The following is a 20,581-nucleotide window of genomic DNA, read 5'->3' on the forward strand; positions in this document are numbered from 1 at the left end:
ATCTTTTTACTCCTTGACTGGGACATGTTGTACCCCAATGTAATGAATAAAGCCTGCTATGAGGAAGCTGAGGGGTAACGCTGCAGGGAAGCTGTTAATGTCGTCTCCTTACCTGGTCCTGTGCCCCGCAACAGCTGAGTGGAGAAGGGGAAATGCTGAGTGGAGAAGGGGAAATCCTCCGTGGGGAAGAGAAATCCGGCCGGCGCTGCGTGCAGCAGAAAGGAAGATGGCTGCCGAGACTCTGAGATGTAATCTTGCAGAGAGCGAGAAGCGCCAGAAGCGTGGGAGGGGCCGAAGGAATGATGCGTGGAGTGGGCGGAGCCACCGGAGTGCGACCTAGGAGAAGGCCGAAGCCGGGGACTAAATTTTCGGCCTCGGCCGGCCCGCACCCGCGGATCACGGGGAAAAGAGACGCGGCGCTAGGGTAAGGATCCTGCCGCTAAGGAGCCCCCCAGAAAAGGTGACCACCATAGAAAAAACCGACCCCTAGGCCATACCCAGTGGCAGGGGCGCGCGCCATCTGCACTTACCCCATAAAGGTGCCCGGGCTAAATGGGACGGTGCAGGGTTGGGGGAGCCTCCATCCACATCCCCATGAAAGGGGGGTGGAGAGGAACCGTACGCCTCCTTCCATCATCCGCTCTTTTCCAGTAGTGATGCAGTGGGGACTGCACGGACGCCACGGTGGAATAGTGCCTCTGTACAGCCGAGGGTGAAACCTGGTGGGCAGGGCAGATGTCCGGCAATAAAGGCCTGGCTGCAGAAGAGGATACTGGAGGTACCACACCAGTGCTCGTCTGTAAATCGGGGGGAGATCGGTGCCCGTGAAAGGGGCCCGTCGCCCATAAAGGTCAGCTCAGGCAGTGGCTTCCCACGTCGCAGGAGAGGATACGGAGAGGTGAAACTCCCGTGCTCGCCTGTTGTTGGTTCGGGGGAGATCGGAACATGAAAGAATCCGTCGCCCCCTTCGTCCGGAATAGAAAGGTTTAAATCCAGTGTGCATCCTACGGACACTAAGCTTGAACTGGGTCTCTGGAAGCCAGCACTAGGGTGTATACTGCAGGGGAGGAGCTAACCTTTTTTTGTCTCAACTTAGTGTCAGCCTCCTAGTGACAGCAGCATAACACCCATGGTCCTGTGTCCCCCAATGTGGCGAAGGAGAAAACACGACGCATCCGTTGCGCGACAGATGCGACGTGTGGCCATTTGTCGCAATCCGCCGTCAATAAAAGTCTATGCCAAAAAAACGCATCCTGCGGGCACATTTGCAGGATCCATTTTTTTACCAAAACGACGGATGGCAAAAAACGGAAGTGTGAAAGAGGCCTAATCTATAGCTATCAGGTTCTTTTTAATCATTGGATTCAAGTTTTCCATTCAAAGCAATTACCACAAATGTATAACATCCAGCCCATCACCGCACAGGCTGCCTCTACTAACATCGGTCACAGGATGGCTCATTCATATTAACATGGTAATGTATTAGGATGCCAAAAGTCAATTTGTGAGATTTCTTCACCACTAAATATCCCACCAAATATCAGCTGTGAGAGCTAACATGGAGAAGTGGAAATGTTTAACCGCAACATCTCAACCATGAAGTGAAGTTACAGAACGAGGCCACAGAGTGCATAAAAGTTACTAAAGCTCTGCTGACTCCATAACTGCAGAGCTCCAAACCTCCTCCGCCTGTTAACATCAGCACAAATGCTATACACTGGGAGCTTCAGGACATGGTGGCCATGTGCGAGCTGCTGCATGCCAGCCTTAGGCTATGTGCACACGTAGGAAAAGTGGTGCAGAATTTTCTGCACAAAATCTGCATCTCGTGGCAGAATCCGCAGCCGCGAATTTACCGTGGTTTTTATGCGGATTTTGTGCGGATTTGCCGTGGAATTGATGCAGATTTTGTGCGGATTTTCTGCAGTTTTTGCCACTGCGGATTTCTATCATGGAGGTCCGCACAAAAGAAGTGACACGCACTTCTTTTAAATCCGCAGCAATTCCGCACTGATTTTTCTGCACAACTTTTTTTTTTTTTTTACACATTGATTTACATGGTACTGTAAATCACAGTGCGGATCTGCAGCGTTTCTGCTCGGAAAAATCCGCTGCGTATTCGCAGCAAATCTGCATCGTGTGCACACAGCCTTACATGTGCCCTTGCACTGAATTTACAGAAGGAAAAAACTCAGGTTTTGCTGCAGAAAAAAGCGCAGCAAAAACGCCCAGTGTGAACTTAGCTTTACTGTGGATATAAACAAAAAAAATCTAGAAACCCAGGTTAAAATAACAGGTTGTTGTCTTTTAAAAAAAAAAAATGATCCATTTCTGAACTTTTTCCACCTTTAATGTCACCCATAATCTGTACAATTCTACTGAGAAATAAACCATTTTGAGGGGGGAAATAAAAATAACAAAAATGAAACCATGTGGTTGAATAAGCGTGAACACCCTTTTATGATTGCGAATATGTTCAAAATTAACACATTTCAACTTATGTTATATAGTAGTCAGTACACAGCTGTCATCATTTACAGCGATTCTTATTAATCCCATATAAAGTCTGACTGTTCTCACCTCACTGTTGAAAGATATCAGTTATGCGAAGGTTGCAAAAATGTTTTTCCAAGGCATTAGATATACCAGGGGCGTTCATTTAAGATTTCCCCTGACCCAATTCCTGTGGACTGAGAGCAATGAAACTTGGCACAGTTATTATTCCTTCTCTACATAGGTGCCACCTAGGGACACACTCTTCTCCCATCTCTTTAAGCAACTGTAAACACCTTGCCTGTAGAAGTCGACAGATTGCTCCAAAAGCCAGGGTGTGACTTCAGAAATCAGTCTCATCATCTGGAAAATGCTTGCCCTTCAAAAATAACTTAATTTTTGGAAAGAGGTAGAAGTCAGATGGTGCGAGGTCGGGTGAATAAGGGGGATGTGGTAGAATTTCAAAGCCACAGGAGCATGCTTCCTTTTGGGCAACATATGAGTTGTGAACTGGTGCATTGTCTTGCAGAAGGCGGACACCTTTGGTGAGCGTGCCAAGTCTCTTGGTTTTGATGACCTCCTGCAATTTCCGCAGCAGTGAAGCATAGTGTGCCCCAATGATCATAGTATCCTTTGCTAGGAAATCCATCAATACTATGCTGTGCTGGTCCCAAAATACTGTGAGCATGACCTTACCTGCCGAGGGTTGGGCACGTGCCTTCTTTGGAGGCGGTGAGTCATGATGATTCCAATGCATCGACTTGACTTTAGTCTCAGGATCATAGTGATCGACCCAGCTTTCATCCAGTGTGATCAGTCGTTTTACAAAATTCTCTTGGTTTCCATGGCACATCATCAATAGAGCCTGAGAGCATTCGACTCGTTCCTGTTTGTGGAAAGGTGTGAGCAGCCGAGGAACCCAGCGAGAAGATACCATATGCATGTAAAGGTGGTCTTGGATTATTTTTTCCATGGACCCCACACTAATCTTAAAATTTTGGGCTAGGTGGCGACTGGTTAAGAGGCAATTTTGCAAAATGGCGACCTCCACTTGCTGTATGGTATGTTCATCAATAGCAGAGTAGGGTCGCCCTGGAATTGGAGCTGTTTGCACCAAAGTCCAACAACATTTGAATTGACGATGCCAGTTCTTGACTACATCATATGATGGGAAATAATCACCATAAACCTCTTTCATCTCCTCGAACGTCTCCTTTGGTGTGTCGCCTTTCAAGTAAAGGAACTTGATGGCTGCTCTGTATTCCACTGGGTCCATTATCAAACCTCACAAAACTTCAGCACCAATAAAATCAAGAACGTTATCACTTCTGAGTTGTAAATTGGCAAGTAACCTATAAGACTTATTACACATGCACAGTTTCAGCATCCTGTGATAAATACAAGTGGGTCAGAGAAATCTTTAACCCCTTCATGACCTTGGGATTTCCCATTTTCCCGTGTTCGTTTTTCACTCCCCTCCTTCCCAGAGCCATAACTTTTTTATTTTTCCGTCAATTTGGCCATGTGAGGGCTTATTTTTTGCGGGACGAGTTGTACTTTTGAGCGACATCATTGGTTTTACCATGTCGTGTACTAGAAAACGGGAAAAAAATTCCAAGTGCGGTGAAATTGCAAAAAAAGTGCAGTCCCACACTTGTTTTTTGTTTGGCTTTTTTGCTAGGTTCACTAAATGCTAAAACTGACCTGCCATTATGATTCTCCAGGTCATTACGAGTTCATAGACACCTAACATGACAAGGTTATTTTTCACCTAAGTGGTGAAAAAAAATTCCAAACTTTGCAAAAAAAAAAAAATGCGCCATTTTCCGATACTCGTAGCGTCTCCATTTTTCGTGATCTGGGGTCAGGTGAGGGCTTATTTTTTGCGTGCCGAGCTGGCGTTTTTAATGATACCATTTTGGTGCAGATACGTTCTTTTGATCGCCCGTTATTGCATTTTAATGCAATGTCGCGGCGACCAAAAAAACGTAATTCTGGCGTTTCTAATTTTTTTCTCGTTACGCCATTTAGCGATCAGGTTAATGCTTTTTTTATTGATAGATCGGGCGATTCTGAACGCAGCGATACCAAATATGTGTAGGTTTGATTTTTTTTTATTGATTTATTTTGATTGGGGCGAAAGGGGGGTGATTTAAACTTTTATATTTTTTTTATTTTTTTCACTTTTTTTTACTTTTTTTTTAAACTTTTGCCATGCTTCAATAGCCTCCATGGGAGGCTAGAAGCAGGCACAGCACGATCGGCTCTGCTACATAACAGCGATCATCAGATCGCTGCTATGTAGCAGAAATTCAGGTGTGCTGTGAGCGCTGACCACAGGGTGGCGCTCACAGCTGCCGGAGATCAGTAACCATAGAGGTCTCAAGGACCTCTATGGTTACCATTCTAAAGCATCGCCGACCTCCGATCATGTGACGGGGGTCGGCGATGACGTCATTTCCGGCCGCCCGGCCGGATGCGGTAGTTAAATGAAGCTGTCTGCGTTTGACAGCGGCATTTAACTAGTTAATAGCGGCGGGTGAATCGCGATTTCACCCGCTGCTATTGTGGGCACATGTCAGCTGTTCAAAACAGCTGACATGTTCCGGCTTTGATGCGGGCTCACCGCGGAGCCCTGCATCAAAGCAGGGGAACTGACCTCGGACGTACTATCCCGTCCGAGGTCAGTAAGGGGTTAAAGAACGCCCTCTGTACCATAGAACACGTTGAAGACGGCAATCAAGAAGTGGCTAAAATTTAATACAAAAGTGGCCAAACCTAGAATGGATGCTCCTCAAAAATTGGTGAAAAGACAAGAATAACAATTGGTCAGAAATGCTGCAATGACGCCTACAGCAACATTAAAGGAGTTGCATGAATTTCTGGCAAGTTTTGCTTGAGTACTGCATGTGACAACAATTTCCCGTATTCTTCACATTTATGGCCTCTGGTGTAAGGTTGGCAAGATGGAAGCCTTTTCTTGCAAAGAAGAATATCCAAGCCGGTCTACGATTTGCCAAAATCTACATCAAGTCTGTCAAAGTCATGAATGTTTGGCACAAAGCCAACACTGCACATCCCCAAAAGAACACCATACCCACAATTGAAGCAGGGTGGAGGCAGCTTTATGCTTTGGGTCTGTTTTCTTGTAGCTGGAGCTTCAGTCAAGGTGGAGGGAATTATAAACAGTTCCAAATACCAGTCAATTTTGCAACAAAACTTTCAGGCCTTCAAAGCTGAAGATGAAGAGGAATTTTACCTTTCATCGTGACAATGACCGTAAGCTTACCTCCAAATCAACAAAACAATGGCCTCACCAGTAGAAAATCAAAGCCCCAGCCAGAGCCCAGAATCTAATACAAATCTGTGGGTTTGCCTAAACAGTAGATGCTCTCACAATCTGACAGATTTGCAGAACTACTGGAAAGAAGAGTGAGCAAAGATTGCCAATTCTAGATGTGTCATACTGATAGACGCCTACCCAAAAGACCGAAGGTTGTCATAAATTCAAAGGGTACTTCAACAAAGTATTAGTTTAGGGGCGTGGTTCTTTATTTTTTCTTTTCTACCCAAAAAGATTTGAGTTAGTTTCTTAATTGGTTTGCACAGATTATGGGTGACAGTGGCTAAAGCTCTGAAAGGATTCTTTTCCCTAACAAAACTTGGCATTTTAACAGGGGTGGTGGCCAGGGAAACTTTTTATATCCACTATATGACATCAGATCAAAGTTGAATGTGCAGGAAAAAAAGCCTGTAAAAGCCAAACGATGCAAACATTTTTAACCCCTTCACGACATGCGCCTTACATGTACGGCGCATGTCGTGTCTCTCCCTTTTATGTGCACACCAGCGACCACATCTTTCCTGGCACATGTCAGCTGTTTTGATGTCACCCTTTGATCGCAAAATCTGCATGTTTAAAAAAATAAATCAGATTTTGCTCTTTGATATAAGCTGTGGTATGTACATATCCTGTGCATAAAACAGAACTACTCAGCTGTTTACGATGTTCTACATGTAAATCTGCAGATTACAGTTACAAGATTTTTCTTTAATGATTTAAGGAAACAAACGATTTATAACAGGCTGGTGATAATTCTAAGTCACCTTTATGTCCGGAGTCTGAGTGAGAGGAGATATGCACGCTTGCTGAAACTGCTCCTCACTAATCCCCATTTCAGTCAGATGTTCCTGTATGAGCTTCTCCACCTGCAAGATAAGAAGAAATGACAAAAAATGGTATGTGTGAGAATACACCATTTACACCTGGACCACGGTGTAAATTACTTGTACGATGGACTCCTCGCCAGAGACGGACTACACCTCAACAAACCTGGGAAACACACATTCGCCAGAAGACTCGCTACACTCATCAGGAGGGCGTTAAACTAGAAGTAGAGGGGACGGGAAGAAAAACATTAGACTCGAACAAAGAAGACCCAGGAAAACATACTCAGAAGGGAGGTAAGAACATTTCTAAAACAATCCACAGCGAGGAGATTGGAACAAAACAAAATCCTCTAAACTGCATGCTCGCAAACGCTAGAAGCCTGACAAACAAGATGGAAGAACTAGAAGCAGAAATATCTACAGGTAACTTTGACATAGTGGGAATAACCGAGACATGGTTAGATGAAAGCTATGACTGGGCAGTTAACTTACAGGGTTACAGTCTGTTTAGAAAGGATCGTAAAAATCGGAGAGGAGGAGGGGTTTGTCTCTATGTAAAGTCTTGTCTAAAGTCCACTTTAAGGGAGGATATTAGCGAAGGGAATGAGGATGTCGAGTCCATATGGGTCGAAATTCATGGAGGGAAAAATGGTAACAAAATTCTCATTGGGGTCTGTTACAAACCCCCAAATATAACAGAAATCATGGAAAGTCTACTTCTAAAGCAGATAGATGAAGCTGCAACCCATAATGAGGTCCTGGTTATGGGGGACTTTAACTACCCGGATATTAACTGGGAAACAGAAACCTGTGAAACCCATAAAGGCAACAGGTTTCTGCTAATAACCAAGAAAAATTATCTTTCACAATTGGTGCAGAATCCAACCAGAGGAGCAGCACTTTTAGACCTAATACTATCTAATAGACCTGACAGAATAACACATCTGCAGGTGGTCGGGCATCTAGGAAATAGCGACCACAATATTGTACAGTTTCACCTGTCTTTCACTAGGGGGACTTGTCAGGGAGTCACAAAAACACTGAACTTTAGGAAGGCAAAGTTTGACCAGCTTAGAGATGCCCTTAATCTGGTAGACTGGGACAATATCCTCAGAAATAAGAATACAGATAAAAAATGGAAAATGTTTAAGAACATCCTAAATAGGCACTGTAAGCGGTTTATACCTGGTGGGAATAAAAGGACTAGAAATAGGAAAAACCCAATGTGGCTAAACAAAGAAGTAAGACAGGCAATTAACAGTAAAAAGAAAGCATTTGCACTACTAAAGCAGGATGGCACCATTGAAGCTCTAAAAAACTATAGGGAGAAAAATACTTTATCTAAAAAACTAACTAAAGCTGCCAAAAAGGAAACAGAGAAGCACATTGCTAAGGAGAGTAAAACTAATCCCAAACTGTTCTTCAACTATATCAATAGTAAAAGAATAAAAACTGAAAATGTAGGCCCCTTAAAAAATAGTGAGGAAAGAATGGTTGTAGATGACGAGGAAAAAGCTAACATATTAAACACCTTCTTCTCCACGGTATTCACGGTGGAAAATGAAATGCTAGGTGAAATCCCAAGAAACAATGAAAACCCTATATTAAGGGTCACCAATCTAACCCAAGAAGAGGTGCGAAACCGGCTAAATAAGATTAAAATAGATAAATCTCCGGGTCCGGATGGCATACACCCACGAGTACTAAGAGAACTAAGTAATGTAATAGATAAACCATTATTTCTTATTTTTAGGGACTCTATAGCGACGGGGTTTGTTCCGCAGGACTGGCGCATAGCAAATGTGGTGCCAATATTCAAAAAGGGCTCTAAAAGTGAACCTGGAAATTATAGGCCAGTAAGTCTAACCTCTACTGTTGGTAAAATATTTGAAGGGTTTCTGAAGGATGTTATTCTGGATTATCTCAATGAGAATAACTGTTTAACTCCATATCAGCATGGGTTTATGAGAAATCGCTCCTGTCAAACCAATCTAATCAGTTTTTATGAAGAGGTAAGCTATAGGCTGGACCACGGTGAGTCATTGGACGTGGTATATCTCGATTTTTCCAAAGCGTTTGATACCGTGCCGCACAAGAGGTTAGTACACAAAATGAGAATGCTTGGTCTGGGGGAAAATGTGTGTAAATGGGTTAGTAACTGGCTTAGTGATAGAAAGCAGAGGGTGGTTATAAATGGTATAGTCTCTAACTGGGTCGCTGTGACCAGTGGGGTGCCGCAGGGGTCGGTATTGGGACCTGTTCTCTTCAACATATTCATTAATGATCTGGTAGAAGGTTTACACAGTAAAATATTGATATTTGCAGATGATACAAAACTATGTAAAGCAGTTAATACAAGAGAAGATAGTATTCTGCTACAGATGGATCTGGATAAGTTGGAAACTTGGGCTGAAAGGTGGCAGATGAGATTTAACAATGATAAATGTAAGGTTATACACATGGGAAGAAGGAATCAATGTCACCATTACACACTGAATGGGAAACCACTGGGTAAATCTGACATGGAGAAGGACTTGGGGATCCTAGTTAATGATAAACTTACCTGGAGCAGCCAGTGCCAGGCAGCAGCTGCCAAGGCAAACAGGATCATGGGGTGCATTAAAAGAGGTCTGGATACACATGATGAGAGCATTATACTGCCTCTGTACAAATCCCTAGTTAGACCGCACATGGAGTACTGTGTCCAGTTTTGGGCACCGGTGCTCAAGAAGGATATAATGGAACTAGAGAGAGTACAAAGGAGGGCAACAAAATTAATAAAGGGGATGGGAGAACTACAATACCCAGATAGATTAGCGAAATTAGGATTATTTAGTCTAGAAAAAAGACGACTGAGGGGCGATCTAATAACCATGTATAAGTATATAAGGGGACAATACAAATATCTCGCTGAGGATCTGTTTATACCAAGGAAGGTGATGGGCACAAGGGGGCATTCTTTGCGTCTGGAGGAGAGAAGGTTTTTCCACCAAAATAGAAGAGGATTCTTTACTGTTAGGGCAGTGAGAATCTGGAATTGCTTGCCTGAGGAGGTGGTGATGGCGAACTCAGTTGAGGGGTTCAAGAGAGGCCTGGATGTCTTCCTGGAGCAGAACAATATTGTATCATACAATTATTAGGTTCTGTAGAAGGACGTAGATCTGGGGATTTATTATGATGGAATATAGGCTGAACTGGATGGACAAATGTCTTTTTTCGGCCTTACTAACTATGTAACTATGTAATAGAATTACTGCAATCTAACCAACAGCTACTACATCAGGCAAAATGCAAGACTGAAAGTTATTATGAATTAATTACAAGAATTCCAAGGCAAAGTGCACATAAATAAATAATTAAATAAATGTTAAATCCAAACTGTCACCATCATAATTGCACCAATGGACAATGCAAAAAGACAAATCCTAAATAAAATGACCAACGACAAAAAAGAACCCGAAGAAATGTCTACTGTTCAAATAATGAAGATATTTATTGTAGAATACACAAACCATAAGGAGGGGTGGGAAACAAAATACCAGAACAAACAGAAAAAGAGGGCAACACAGGGGACGATGATTGCGATGTGGCCAATCAACATTATAACAATCTTGTTGGTATTAAAATATAATGTAGCAATGGTCAATATAGCAATATTTATGCCACAAAAATGAGAATAAATATGAGAATACAACGCAATAAAAAACGTGTAGACGTGCAAATATGTGCAGGCATATGGCAGATAAATGTAAAGTGCAAATGCAAAATAAAGAATCAAAAATATGAGGGCTACAAAGGAGCAGCAACCTGAACTTAGAGTAAATAATGAAACACACACAGTATATATATATATATATATATACACACACACACACAGGCATTGTAGACTTAAGTGAGTCGACTCAATAGCCACCCAATTTTTGCCTTATGCCCTTGTATGAGACGTCCCCAGGATGCGCCCTGCCCCGACGTGCGTTTCAGCGTCTGCCTTCCTCGGGGGGCGAAGTTATTGTGGCAGACTTCATGTTTGCGCTTTATGGGTTGCTGCTCATCAGAGGGATTATCTCATGCTACATTGTAGCCACACTAGGAAGCCACACTTTGCACCGCACACATCAGCGTTCCTCCTATATATTGGGAATCTATGCCGAATTTCTTTTGGAGAGCGAGAAGCCATTTAGCTTTTCCAGAGTCTTTGTGCTACCAGTAACATGGATGCCACCTACATTTCCATTAACAGATGACAGATCTGAGTGGGGACTTGCTTTTTTTGTGGATTGAGTTGAAGCTTTTATTGGGAACATTTTACATAACGTTTGGGATCACATATCTGGCACTCTATGCTGAGCACTTACTTTGGGGTTTCCATCTAAATCTCTGAGTGACGTGACAGATGAAACCCCTGAGGGATCCATTCACTATAATGAGGCAGCAGAGTTACTCAGGACTCCGTCTGGCCTCTGTTCAGCGGTGTCCTTTTCAGAAGTGTACAAAACTGTGGCCGACGGCACTTTTATGCAATCCTAAAAAGACGGACACCGCCGGATTACAGGTACTATGGCGTCCACAGTGCCACCATCTGCCTCATTATAGGGAATTTTCCACTGGGGGTTCAGTCTGAATCACATTTCAGAGATTTACACAGAAACTCGGTGTAAGTGCTCATTGCCGAGTGCAGGATAAATGTGCAGCGAGCCTTACTGCGATCTTTGGGAGGCATGATATCAGCTATGGTGTGAGGTTCTCACCACCATTCAAAGTACCTTCAGGGGTTAACTAACAAATATAGCTTGGAGGGGTCTCCAAATATTAAAACATAACCTTTAATCAATTATTAAAAGGACAAATATCACAAACAAACCAAATAATGTGCTCGTGCAAACCAGTGCTCATTAAAAAAATGGTTTGGTCTCACCACTGTTGACGGACAAAAGATCCCGGCCTCCTCCCGGACATACCTCGCCGAGAAATGGATACACACACAAAGAAAAAGGTGACTATATATGGGGAGAGAGACATAAGCGGTATGTAATGATTTCCTAGACTCCCTGTCGTGCCTCAGTATTGCTCCTGTCCTAACATGGACAGGCCCCAAGTGGACCCTATAGTGATACCTCCAATGATATGGGGCTAAATGCTCCCTATGCGTTTCTTCCCCAATGGTGGGGATTCATCAGGGGAGTTAATATAAAGATTTGGGAAGTATGAAAATACTAATCCTACCCGTAAGTCAAAAAAGGTCCTGCAGTGGCAAGGTGCCAGGTAAGAGAAAGTGGCTGCCCATGTCACTGTCAAGATGGCTGCTGTAACACACTATAAGACGCTTTTTATTGCGAAAACTAGTTTTTGCATCATATTTTTTTGAGAGCTATAATTTTTTCATATTTAGGCCGACAGTCATGTGACGGCTTGTTTTGTTTTTTTGCGGGACGAGCTGACATTTTTATTGGTACCATTCAGGAGCAGTCGTTCTAGTGCCAGAGTCAGAATGGGGTCTCGGTTACTATTCGGGCCTGTTCTCAAAAAAGAAACCGTGACGAGACTATCGTACCATAATAAATCTGAAATCACTGAACAGATGGGTATCATTCAAAAAATCCAAAATGGAGTCTATAAGATCTACGACTCCATTGATCAAAAAGAATATGGTAATGTGCACATTAGAACTCAAAGAAGAGTATTATGACGTGCCTATACATCCTCACCGCAATCTAAGATTTGGTAGAAGAGGGAAAACTCAACATTACCAATTCAAATGCCTCCCATTTAGTCGTTCCTGAGCACTACGCATTTTCACCAAACTGGTGCCAGAAGTTATGGCCTCTCCCAGGGAGCAAGGAATATTAATTGAACAGTAACTGGACAACTTCCTGTTGATGGCAGAGTACCCCCAGCAACTGAGGACCAGTTTAACGTCAACCATCCTAGTATTAAACAACTTAGGATGGATAATAAATTGGGGAAAATCAGATCAGATGCCAGGAAGACAGAAGATCTTCCTAGGAATTCTCTTGGACTATGAACAGCAGATAAAGCAAAGAAGCAGGAAGAACTCAGGAACAGGGCTATAGCCTTCAGAGGGAGATCACAGGTGTCCATCAGAGAGGCTATGTGGATCCTGGGACTGATGATTGCTTCCATTCCAGGGGTCCGGTGGTGTCAATTCTACTCAAGGTAACTGCAACATCAGATCTTGACATCCTGGAACAGGAGGATAGATGGGCTAGACAAAAAGAAAAAACTGTCAGCAGTGACAAAAAGGTCGTTAGCCTGGTGGATGTCCATAACCAACCTAAAGAAAGGGATTATGTGGAGACAGTCCCCGTTAATATTGATTACCACAGACGCAAGCGGCAGTGGCTGGAGGGTCCTGGTGCAGGATCAGTGCATACAGGGTACCTGGCAGAGATCAGATCCTCCCAGATCATTAACCTCCGAGAGATTCAGGCAGTCTGGGAAATGCTAAAGCGATGTGGGTCAAGTCTAAATAACAGACATCAGGATCCTGTCAGACAATATTACTACGGTGGCCTTCCTCAAATATCAAGGGGATCCAAGACACCACTTTTTTCAGGCAGTAGCACGGAAGATCTTCCTTTGGGCAGAGGAAACGGTGCTATCGGTGACCGCAGTGCATCTGAAAGGGTCTCAGAATGTAGTAGCAGACTTTCTCAGCTGGAAAACAATTAAGTCAGAATGGGAGCTGAACTGGGAAGAACTCAATCATGTAATATGCCGATGGGGTACCCCCCAGGTGGGGCTGTTCGCTACAAGGAAAAACTCAAAAGCAGAAAAAACATTTCACTCAATCCGGGAGACAGGCCGACAGGAGCAGACGTCTTATCTCAAAAATGGAACATGGACCTGGTGTATGCTTTTCCCCCTTTTCCTCTAATCCCAGCAGTTCTGAGGAAGATACAGGAGGATCAAGCCAAGGTGATTAAATATTACCTATTTGGCCCAGCAGGAGCTGGTTTCCCTTACTGAGAAGGATGGCCAAAGAAGATCCCGTCATGTTTCCAGAGAGACACGATCTACTGGTTCAGGGCCAATTCACCATCCCAATGTGAAGCTCCTACAGTTGTCTGCCTGGATCCTGAGTGGCAGATCTTGAGGTTTCTCGGACTCACTCATAACAACGACACAAAAAAAGTAGCAAACCGGTAACAGCGGCCATATACAGTGGGTATGTAAAGTATTCATACCCCCTTAAATTTTTCACTCTGTTTCATTGCAGCCATTTGATAAATCCAAAAAAAGTTCATTTTTTTCTCATTAATGTACACTCTGCACCCCATCTTGACTTGAAAAAAAACCCCAGAAATGTAGTAATTTTTGCTAATTTATTAAAAAAAGAAAAACTGAAATATCACATGGTCATAAGTATTCAGACCCTTTGCTCAGTATTGAGTAGAAGCACCCTTTTGAGATCGTACAGGCATGAGTCTTCTTGGGAATGATGCAACAAGTTTTTCACACCTGGATTTGGGGATCCTCTGCCATTCTTCCTTGCAGATCCTCTCCAGTTCCGTCAGGTTGGATGGTGAACGTTGGTGGACAGCCATTTTCCGGTCTCTCCAGAGATGCTTAATTGGGTTTAGGTAAGGGATCTGGCTGGGCCAGTCAAGAATAGTCACAGAATTGTTCTAAAGCCACTCCTTTGTTATTTTAGCTGTGTGCTTAGGGTCATTGTCTTGTTGGAAGGTGAACCTTCGGCCAAGTCTGAGGTCCAGAGCACTCTGGAAGAGGTTTTCATCCAGGATATCTCTGTACTTGGCCACATTCATGTTTCCTTCAATGGCAACCAGTTGTCCTGTCCCTGCAGCTGAAAAACACCCCCATAGCAAGATGCCGCCGCCACCACGTTTCACTGTTGGGTTTGTACTGGGCAGGTGATGAGCAGTGCCTGGTTTTCTCCACACATACAGCTTAGAATTATCACCAAAACAGTCTATCTTCGTCTCATCAGACCAGAGAATCTTATTTCTCATAGTCTGGGAGTCCTTCATCTGTTTTTTTTTTTAGCAAACTCTATGCAGGTTTTCATATGTCTTGCACTGAGGAGAGGCTTCCGTTGGGCCACTCTGCTATAAAGGCCCAACTGGTGGAGGGCTTCAGTAATAGTGGACTTTGTGGAACTTTCTAACCATCTCCCTACTGCATCTCTGGAGCACGGCCACAGTGATCTTGGGGTTCTTCTTTATCTCTCTCACCAAGGCTCTTCTCCGACGATTGCTCAGTTTGGCTGGACAACCAGGTCTAGGAAGACTTCTGGCGGTCCCAAACTTCTTTCATTTAAGGATTATGGAGGCCACTGTGCTCTTAGGAACCTTGAGTACTGCAGAAATTCTTTTGTAACCTTGGCCAGATCTGTGCCTTGTCACAATTCTGTCTTTGAGCTCCTTCGCCAGTTCCTTTGACCTCATGATTCTCATTTGGTCGGACAAACACTGTGAGCTGTGAGGTCTTATATAGACAGGTGTGTGCCTGTAGAACCATCTCAAGGAGGATCACAAGGAAATGGACAGCATGTGACTTAAATCTGAGCAAAGGGTCTGAATAGTTATGACCATGTGATATTTCAGTTTTTCTTTTTTAATATGCAAACATTTCTATATTTCTGTTTTTTATTTTCAGTCAAGATGGGGTGCAGAGTGTACATTAATAAGAAAAGTCATAGTTACTCACCGATAACGGTGTTTCTCAGAGCCCATGACAGCACTACGGAGAGAGGGGATCCGCCCTTCAGGGACAGGAAACCTACAGATAAAAGGGCGGTACCTCTCCCTCGCATCAGTTGGTTTACAGAGCATCGGAGGACCTCCAGGTTAGTTTACAACAGAGAAAATACCATATTATAACATTTCTTAAAAAAAGGAACCCCGTGCCTAAATTATAATATATAACTATATAAATCATATGTAATTAAAGGTGCTCACCGCACTCGTGATGGGAGGGAATAAGCGAGTGCTGTCATGGGCTCCGAGAAACACCGTTATCGGTGAGTAACTATGACTTTCTCGGTCCCCCATGACAGCACTACGAAGAGAATTGCAGAGACTAAGCTTAGGGAGGGACCACCGCCTCAAGAACCCTTCGACCGAAGGTCAGGTCAGACACAGAGGCTAGATTTAATCTATAGTGCCTAAAAAAGGTTGACGGTGATGACCAGGTGGCCGCCTTACAGATCTGTTCTATTGATACCTCTGACCTCTCAGCCCATGAGGTAGCTACTGCTCTTGTGGAATGCGCTCTTATACCGTCCGGGATCGCATTCCCCGTGGATGAATATGCCAACGCTATTGGCTCTTTTATCCACCTTGCCAAGGTACCTTTAGATGCCCGGAATCCTTTTCTGGGACTCTGAAAACAGACAAACAGAGAGCCTTCCTTCCTATACTCCCTGGTGGAATCTAGGTATTGGACTAGGCATCTTCTGACGTCTAGATTATGGAAGTTCTGCTCTTTCTCATTTCTAGGGTTCGGGCAGAAGGACGGCAGGGATATTTCCTGTGACCTATGGAATTTTGGCAAATAGGCCGGGTCAGGTCTTAGAGTGACTCTATCATCCATGATTTTTGTAAAGGGGGGGTTAGAGGACAGGGCTTGAATGTCGCTTATCCTGCGCGCAGATGTTAAGGCTACTAGAAGAATGGTCTTAAGAGATAGTATTTTAATGGGAATCATGTCTATTGGTTCAAACGGAGGACCAGATAATGCCGAGAGTACTAGATTTAAGTCCAATGGGGCCATTTTTTGGGTAACTACAGGTTTTGCTCTTGTTACCGCTTTAATGAATCTTATTATCCATGGGTTGGCTGCAATATTCTGGTTATAGAGTGCACCCAGGGCTGCTATCTGTACTTTAAGAGTACTAACCGCTAACCCCTGTTCCAGACCTTTTTGTAGGAACTCAAGTATTTTATTAATTGAGGGTCCCTCCTGGATTTTAACTTTGGATACAGACAAGAATTTTTTCCATGTTTTCCCATATATCTTAGTAGTAATAGGTTTTCTACATTTTAATAATGTTGTGACCAAGTTGTCTGAGAAGCCTCTTTTTTTTTAATAGTTCCCGTTCAAAAACCAGGCTGTCAAATGCAAGTTCGTCTCCTGTGGGTGGAAGATCGGTCCTTGCTGTAGTAGGTCTGGCAAATTCGGTAGAACCCATGGGTCTGAGACCGATAGCATCCTTAGCCAGGAAAACCATGTCCTTTTGGGCCAGAATGGGGCAATAAGGATCATTTTTGTTTTGTCCTCTCTGACTTTCCGAATGACTGCCGGAATCAGAATGGTTGGTGGAAAAGCGTATGTCAGTTTGTGTGTCCATGGAATCAGAAAGGCATCCAGAGCCTGAGGATTCCCTTCCGGGCTTAGAGAACAAAATTTGCTTACTTTTTTGTTTTTGTAATTGGCGAACAAATCTATTGTTGGGGTTCCCCACATCCTCGTGATCTGGTTGTAGACAGACTGATTCAGGGACCATTCGCCTTGTTTCAACTGGGTTCGACTCAAGTAATCTGCTTTCTCGTTTTTTGAACCTCGAATATGCAGTGCAGAAAGGGATAGTAGATTTGTTTCTGCAAGGCTGAAAATTTTGGCGGAGGAATTCATCAGTGACCGAGACCTTGTTCCTCCCTGGTGATTTATGTAGGCTACTGTCACTATATTGTCCGAGAGAATTCGGACATGATGTCCCCAAATGTAGGTAAGGAATGATAGAAGCGCATGATGTACCGCCCAGAGTTCTTTTTGATTTGAGGATGCTGACAGTTCCTGAATTGACCAGTTGCCCTGAGCCACTTTGTCTGCCATGTGGGCCCCCCACCCCCTGGGACTCGCATCGGTTGTTATCACCCGAGATATTTTTGGTACCCAAGGAATCCCTTTTGAGATATTCTGGTTCTTTCCCCACCAGAGAAGGGAATGAATAACGGAGGAATTTAGAATGACCCTGCTTTCCAAATTGTTTTTTAATATTACCTGCCATTCTAGTATGTGCCACTGAAGCTCCCTTGTGTGAAATTGTGCAAAGGGTATCGCCGGCAGGCATGAAGATAGAGACCCCAGCAGTGACATTGCCCTCCTTAGAGTCATGGAGGGGTTTTGCAGTGTTTGTGCTATCATGGTTAATATTTTGTCTTTTTTGGGGCCCGGGAGTCAGCATTCTTGAACCTGGGAGTCTAACGTCAGTCCTAGGAACTCCTGCACTTGAGAGGGTTCCAATTTTGATTTTTTTATATTTATGAGCCAACCCAAGTCCGTTAGAATAGTCATTACTCGGTCTCTCTGTTCTCTGCAACTTTGAGCCGAGTCGCTGGCAATAAGAAAATCGTCCATGATAACTATGGACTATGATAATGTTTTGTTCCCTTATGTGGGCCATCATCTCCGCTACTATTTTTGTGAATATCCGCGGAGCAATAGAAATCCTGAACGGGAGGGCCCTGTACTGGAAGTTTCTTATTTTTCCCTTTATGGACACCGCCATCCTGAGAAATTTTTGAGAATGTTCGTGGATGGGCACATGGTAATATGCGTCGGTTAGGTCTATCACAACCATGTAGCAATTTGGGAAGAGAATTTTTATTGTAGATTTTATTGTTTCCATTTTGAACTTGTGATTTCTTACATAGTTGTTTAGATTTTTCAAGTTTATAATCGTCCGAAAAGACCCGTCGGGTTTCGGTACTAGAAAGAGAGGGGAAAAGAACCCTTCCTCCATTTCTTGAGGAGGGATCTCCTGAATTACGGCTTTCTGCAGTAGGGAAATAATTTCTTTCGATAATGCCGCTTGTTCTGCTGCCGAAGACCTCGTCTTTGTCACTACATAATTTCGGGGGGGGGAGAGAAAAGAAATCTATTTTCAGACCAGATTGTATTAGTCTTAAAATCCTGGTGTTGTTGGATATTTTTTCCCAGGCAGGAAGAAATGAGGTGAGCCTTCCCCCCACCGTAGGGAAAATGTCATTTGGAGGGTTTTTTATCACGGGAGGTGTTGCCAAAGAGGTAACCTCTATCTCGTCTTCTCCCTTCTTCCCATTAATTCTGTTCTCTGGGAGGTCTCCGACGAAAAAATTTACGGTTCCGAAAGGACTGTTTAAATGGGGCTGGCCCCAGGTTTGGAAAACCCTTCTTTTTGTCTCCTGCTTTCTGGAGGATGTCATCCAGGGTTTCCCCAAACAAGAAATTTCCCTCACATGGAATAGAACACAATTTCAACTTTGTTTGGAGATCCCCTGGCCAGCTCTTAAGCCATAGGGTCCTTCTGGCTGCGTTGGAGAGGGCAGCGGCCTTGGATGTTAAACGTACTGAGTCCGCTAGGAATGCTGCTGCTGCCCTAATTGCAGGGATTGAGTCCAGCAATTTACTTCTGGGTGACCCGTCCTTGATCTGGCTTTCCAGCTGGTCAACCCACACCATCAAACTGCAGGTCTCAAGCTACCCCCAGCCAATTCCCAAGCCCCTTTAAGAAAGGTATCCGCTTTCTTGTCTAAGGGGTCTTTGAGGGTACCCATATCCTCAAACGGGAGCGCGAATTTTTTCGAGGCTTTGGCCACTGCCACGTCCAATTTGGGTGCCTTGTCCCGAGAAGTGGACGCCTCATCATCGAAGGGATACTTTCTTTTAAGCGAGGGTACTGAAGAGTTCTTCCTGTCCGGTTTTTCCCATTCTTTTTTGATCAGTGTCTGGACATTGGGATTTAACGGAAAAGTTCTCCGCTTTTTTTGTCCCAGACCTCCGAACATAATATCTTGAGCGGTTTTATCGTGTCTGGGAGCCTCAACCCCCATAGTGGCTCTGACGGTTTTAACTAAAGCGTCCACTTCCTCTAGTGGGAAGCAATGACGGCCCGAATCTTCATCGGAGGAAGATACGGAGGATTTGGAATCGTCAGAGTCCGCGTCCTCAGACGAGGATCGGACAGAGTGAGAATATACCGTCTCCTTCACCTTTTCCTTCCCTTTTTTGGAAGATAACAGGGCATTCTGAACTTCAGATCTAATTATAGTTTTTAGTTCAGATGCAAAGTCAGGGGTCTCTTCACATAATAATCGCTGAATGCAAGATTTACAAAGCTTTTTTCTCCAGGTTACCGGCAAAGCTTTGTTACAGGTGGGACAAACCCTATTTTTCTTTTTCTCCAGGCTCTTCTTACCCTAGTAAGGGAGAAGAGGGAGCCCTATTATAAAAAATGTACACTTTCACGGAGATCACTCACCATCCGGATGTGGAGGCAGGTACCGATTCTGGAGGCGGGCCCGGGTCTGGCAGTGGAGCTTCTTGAGGAGAGGTAGTCCCTGCAGCAGATCTGCTGCGCTGTGTGGACCGACTGCTTGATTCACTTCTTCTGGAGCTCTTTGGGTCCCCTTTCTTATGGTGCTGCTGTCTGGGCTGCAGCTGCTGTGGATCGCTGTCCTCCATGGTTAAACGGAGATAGTGCGACAACTATGTGTGCACCATCTCCCTTTTTGAATTCGGTGCCACCCCCAGCGTTCTGCCTCACTTCCGGTCCTGCGCACATCCCAAGGAGAGGAGAGAGTACCGCGCATGCGCGCGGAGATGACCCGGAAGTTAACGCCGCATTTCCGGAGCGGCGGCCATCTTTCTTCACCCGGAGCGTGCAGCAGCCGGCACCGGAGCTCCGGGTGACCAGCGCCCCTTCCTCCCTCGGAGTCTGGCGGCGGCCTCTCCCCCGCACACCCTGAAGAACCCGTCGGTTCCAGCGGTGGCGGCTTCGGGTGCCGGACGAGCCGCGGCAGGAGCCTCCTCGCTGCCAGAACCCGACTGTCCGGTCCCGGTCCTTTGGAAACGGCGTCTTCGTGTCAGGTACTGCCGAAAAGAGGTTCCCCGTCAGGGACAGGAAACCAACTGATGCGAGGGAGAGGTACCGCCCTTTTATCTGTAGGTTTCCTGT

At 44.4% G+C, this 20,581-nt stretch overlaps 1 protein-coding gene across 1 annotated transcript in view; it reads right to left on the reverse strand.

Annotated features, from left to right (window-relative positions):
* The window catches only part of CFAP36 (cilia and flagella associated protein 36), a 67,709-nt gene that overhangs the window by 22,067 nt on the left and 25,061 nt on the right, over nt 1–20,581 (reverse strand). The window contains exon 3 of the mRNA XM_077282775.1: nt 6,601–6,702. Coding sequence (XP_077138890.1) covers nt 6,601–6,702 — 102 coding nt within the window. The remainder of the gene's footprint in view (nt 1–6,600; nt 6,703–20,581) is intronic.

This window comes from Ranitomeya variabilis, chromosome 2 (genome assembly GCF_051348905.1).
Source record: "Ranitomeya variabilis isolate aRanVar5 chromosome 2, aRanVar5.hap1, whole genome shotgun sequence".
Taxonomy (NCBI): Eukaryota; Metazoa; Chordata; class Amphibia; order Anura; family Dendrobatidae; genus Ranitomeya; species Ranitomeya variabilis.